A 4,893-nucleotide genomic window follows, 5' to 3' on the forward strand; every position below is an offset into this window, starting at 1 on the left:
GGTTACCCCAGTGCTGCCTTTTTCTCGCTGTTGCTTGTCAGAGGCATGGTGCATATTTTCTACAGTTATATAATTTTGCCAGCACTCTATCAGTCGATAGTAATCTTTTTCAGATTCCAACTTCTTAGTGGCTAATAGTTTAACATATTCTACAGCTTCCCTGTGATTTTTTTTCATTTCACGCAGTACTTTGTAAACGTTGGTCAAATAAATTTGAGATTTTGCCATATCCATAGCTTGAATGCGAATTACCTTCTCCCTCATGGGGTCGGTCAATAAAATTGATCTCAAATCACCGAGCGAGGGGTAAGAATCTTCCTCATTGTAGTCGCGACCGATCTCCTCTTCACCCGATTGTGTAGGCTTCGATATGTTGCTGTAATACGGATTAAACCATTCGTATGAATCGGCTAGCGTTTGTAAATGTGCTTCGTCGAACGAATTTCTCATGTTTGAGAGCCATCGTACGATAGTGTTAAGGATATCCATTTATTTCACCGCATGCGCGTCAAAATGCCACAACAGATATCCGACGATATTCCGACACCTCACGAATTTATTCTGTCTATGATAGGCAGAAAGGCGGCTTCTCAATTGGAAACTTTAAATCTGCTCGAAAAATGCTACAAGAAATGGATGAGTGTACCTTTAGAATCGCTGACCAACTGTACGCTGTGTAGTGCGTTTGTTAAAATTCGCAAACGATACCCTAAAGAACTTTGGCTCACGACGGACTGTGCCAAATGTATTTTTGTGATAAACAGGTTCAGTATCGAACTCGCCGAAAATCCATCAGGTCTGCTCGTGTCCTGGTACTTTGCACGAAAACAAATGCAGGCATTGATAGGATTAATGGAAAGGGAAACAAAAAAGAAACTCAGTTCGTTGGAATATGCCAAATGGGAAAAACACCTGGACACGAAAAGCAAAGACCCCACAGTATTTTTGGACGAAGTTTCATTCGAAATCGATTGCATTTCAATGCTGATACACGTATTCATGGGTAGATGCAAATCAGAGGAGGGTGCTTTCGAAAATACTCACGGGCTGGATGGCAAACACGCTGAAATGCTTAATTTAGATAAAAGCATGAGACAGAGTGTTGTAGCCATGCATATGTACACGGATAGGTACTTGACGAAAAAACGCCTTGTGCACACAGGAAATAAACTGGATAACGACGAAGTGGCTAGACTGCGACAAGAAAGAGCTAATATGGTCAATAAGAAGAAAAATGAGAAACACAAAGTGGCCAAGTTCAAACGATTCATGAAATCGACGACATATTTATGGGGTAAAGACGATATGCACGATAATGAACTGATCAGTATCACAAATCCGGATGAATTGCTGAAAAATGTCTGCAGAATGGCTACGAATGATAACAATAAGTGCACCCACGTGGAAAACAGGAATTCGTGTGTCTATGGTAACACGGGGACTTTGTTTCTGGCAGCAGAGCAAAATAAACTACCCGATTACAGATATCTGATCGACGACGAATGGGTCGAAGAAAAAGTACTGCAGGACTATCGGAAACAACACGGCCAAGTCCCAGAGGATGAGGTGGAGAGAGACGAAATTGTCAACCGGGGTTATGTGAATTTTCATAAGGAAAGTGCTAAAAAATCAGAAAATCTACCTGGTGTGCACAAGATAAAAACCCACTACGATCCCAAACTGCATTGTAAGTACGAACGAGCTGCGATGGCGAGCGGTGAAGGAGGAAGTGGCATTGGAGGAAAAATTACAAGTGTTCACAGCGGTGAAACCGGTGGTGGTGGTTCGAAGAATAATGCTGTAACGGTTGAAACGGTACTAGAAGCGGCTAGGCATTCGCATCTGAGTAAAATGAGAAGAGAATTGATGTCGTGTAGAACAGTTACATCGAATGACACGCATAACAGTGATAAACAACGCAAGGGTAAGAAACGCAAACACACGGATATCGAAATTGACTACGAATTGGAAGAGGGGGAGGTGGAGGAGTCAGAGGATGATGGCACGGCAGATTTGTTTTCATATAACAGCGACGATGACAGCGATAACGATGAAATGGATGAATGTGGTAGTTCACAAGCCACAAATTTGGGTTGTGGTGACAAAGAAATTGATCAGAACATCGCCGCCGAAGATTATAAAATAAAAGGTAAAGTTGTAAATACAAAAGAAAGAATAACAAGTATGCGCCTAAATGCTGGCTTGAACTCCATGAGCAAAAAAATCAAGTACAACAACGCAGGAATTAACGATAATAACCAAAGAAATAATTTATTGTCATCTATAATTAATACACCTTCCTCAAGTACATCAGACGCGTCAAGAAATCGCCACCACTTTGATTTGACACGCGAATTGCGGCGTAAAAATATGAGAAAAAAAGAGGAAAGTGTTTCTACGACTACATTTTTGCTGCGTTTACATTACATGACAACCACATGCCAACACCACGTTTCTACCGATACCGAGAGTGCCGATCCAAGAGTGAACAATGTTTCGAAAGACCAACACACACCTTTTTTCTGCAATTCTCCATTGGAATATCTACACTCTGCCAGACCACCGTGTGTTTTCTGTACACTGTCCATGTCCAAAGGTATGGGCTGGGTTCTGAACGACGCTGTCAAAATGAGCAAGGAAGAAATGCAAATGGTTGGCTCCGGGTGTGGTCTTTCGAATCATAACGTGAAATGGAAAAGTTTTAATCACACAAAGAGTGGCAGCACCAAACGCGGTGGTCAAGTTGGACTTAGGGGAATTGCTCTCGGTATGAGTAGTGGTGGTGGTGGTGGTGGTGGTAGTGGTGGTGGTAGATCGAATGGTGGCGATTTCATTAACGCACATTTGAATAATCCACAACCATCCATTTACACTGCCGGGTTAGATGATGCACACGTGACCATCGAGAATGGACTTAGTGAAATTTACAAGACTTGGTATGGATCCAAGTATAAAACATTGCTCTACGATGTTTTCGAAAAAGTCTACAAGGGCCGCATTCGACTGGCCGTTAGCAATACAACTGGCTTGAGCAAAGACGACACAATGATGATTTCGCATACCGACGATCACAAAATGTGCATCACCTTACACGGTCATATTAATACCTCCACGAACGTATTATGCAAAGCTAACACAAGAAAAACTCTAATAGAGTCCGACGTGTTCCAAATGGATTCGTTAGAAAAGCCACTGCACACTTGCAATGTTCCGTATACAGTTCTCGCACTAGAAACACTACTGGAGAATAATACCAAGTTACCTACACTGGAACAACGGCGTGTACAGACGTTGGCTCATAATCATAGTTTGACTACGAATATACGAATTTAGCACTACGATACCATTGTGAAGAATCAGAAATATTGCAGCATGAAATTAAAGTTACTAATAATGAATTGTCTCAGTGTTTTTTTGCCATTATTGCCCCTTCTTGTACAGTTGAGCATACATAATAGGGAACTGTGCTTTAGCGCTACCGTAGACGTTGAGATACTCCTTCGCGTAGTCATTCATATACTGGTCGACCTTGTCTTCGGGTATGATGCCGACTTCGGAGAGTAAATTCTTCATTACATCACGCATCTCGTCGCTATCGCTGTATTTACAGGTGACCATCGGATATTCGATTACATCAATACCGAGGCCACATTCCTCAAACGTTGGTCTCATATCCGTCATTACGTTGGATATTTCGTCTTCGATTGTCATGCCGAGTCCGTAATTCGAAGCCTTGATTTTTTTGAAGTCGTTGATGTATGTTGCCCACTCGGGGTACTTCTTCGCCATAATCGCTGTAATGTGAAGCATGTATTTGCACGACTGAGCAACGCTGACGGTCATAACAAACTTTCCGTTGGGTTTCAGAAGACATTCAGAAATAATTCGCAGAGCTTTCGGGAAATTGGTCCAGTGTAAGGCCATAAACGACGTGACCACATCGAATTTCTGACCAGAGTAGAGTTTCATCACCTTTTCTTCGTCCGTGATATCGCAGACATCGAACCTGATTCGATCACCGTACTTGGCCGTGGCATTTTTGATGAAACTCGGATTGAGATCGAATGCTACGATAGAGTCAGGTGGTGGAATTTTCACACTTAGGTACTTGTCCCAGAATACACTTGTCACTTTCCCATCACCACATCCAGCATCTACAACGTTACTGACAGGATGATTACGATACATAAAACACATGGCTCCACACTCATCTATTACCGTTTTGAACATTTGGAGTTGATGATTTTTCGCTGTGTATTCATCCGGGTACCTAGGTGTCTTCGATGATTGTGTAGGAGTTGAAGTGACTGGATATTTCGCCATTTTATTACAGTATATTATTCTCAGAGCAAGATATATCTATCAACAAGCTGTCTCAGCGCAAGAATCATGGAATAATCGAAGGAACATATGCTAGTGGTTATTATTGTTACAGTATGGTATTTACAACAAAAATGCAAAAGTCTGATTAATAAGGTGGGAGAACACACTTTTGACCCACTTCAACATTGAAAACGAGTAAAGTTTCAACATGCCAGAATACTGTATTCTGTGCGAAAAAGACATTTCATCGAGTTTCCCCAGACATTTAAAGGATTTCCATCGGATAAAGGAACGGGCAGTGACACTATATGGAACCGATATAAAGGTTTGTATTAAACAAGTATTTTATCAACATTTGAGACCGATAATATTATTTTGTTTGAATGACGTTTTTAAAGTTCGGCTTGGATTTCTAGAGAGCGCGGAATGACATATATGTGATGTGATGGAGTCGAGCTACTGTCACTATGATGAAAAATCATCAAAGTTACATCATCGCATGCCAACTATCAAAATATCAACCGATAATTCAATATTTAATTCAAAACAATATTGACTCTTGTTTTTCAA

The 4,893-nt window shown here is 41.2% G+C and overlaps 1 protein-coding gene across 1 annotated transcript; it reads right to left on the minus strand.

Moving 5' to 3' along the window:
- Positions 1-3,420: 3,420 nt before the first annotated feature.
- LOC141914528 (juvenile hormone acid O-methyltransferase-like) lies at positions 3,421-4,323 on the minus strand. Its single transcript, XM_074805750.1, has one exon. It carries the CDS (start codon positions 4,321-4,323, stop codon positions 3,421-3,423), a length of 903 nt encoding a protein of 300 aa, XP_074661851.1.
- Between the last annotated feature and the right edge of the window lie 570 nt (positions 4,324-4,893).

This window comes from Tubulanus polymorphus, unplaced genomic scaffold (genome assembly GCF_964204645.1).
Source record: "Tubulanus polymorphus unplaced genomic scaffold, tnTubPoly1.2 scaffold_42, whole genome shotgun sequence".
Taxonomy (NCBI): domain Eukaryota; kingdom Metazoa; phylum Nemertea; class Palaeonemertea; order Tubulaniformes; family Tubulanidae; genus Tubulanus; species Tubulanus polymorphus.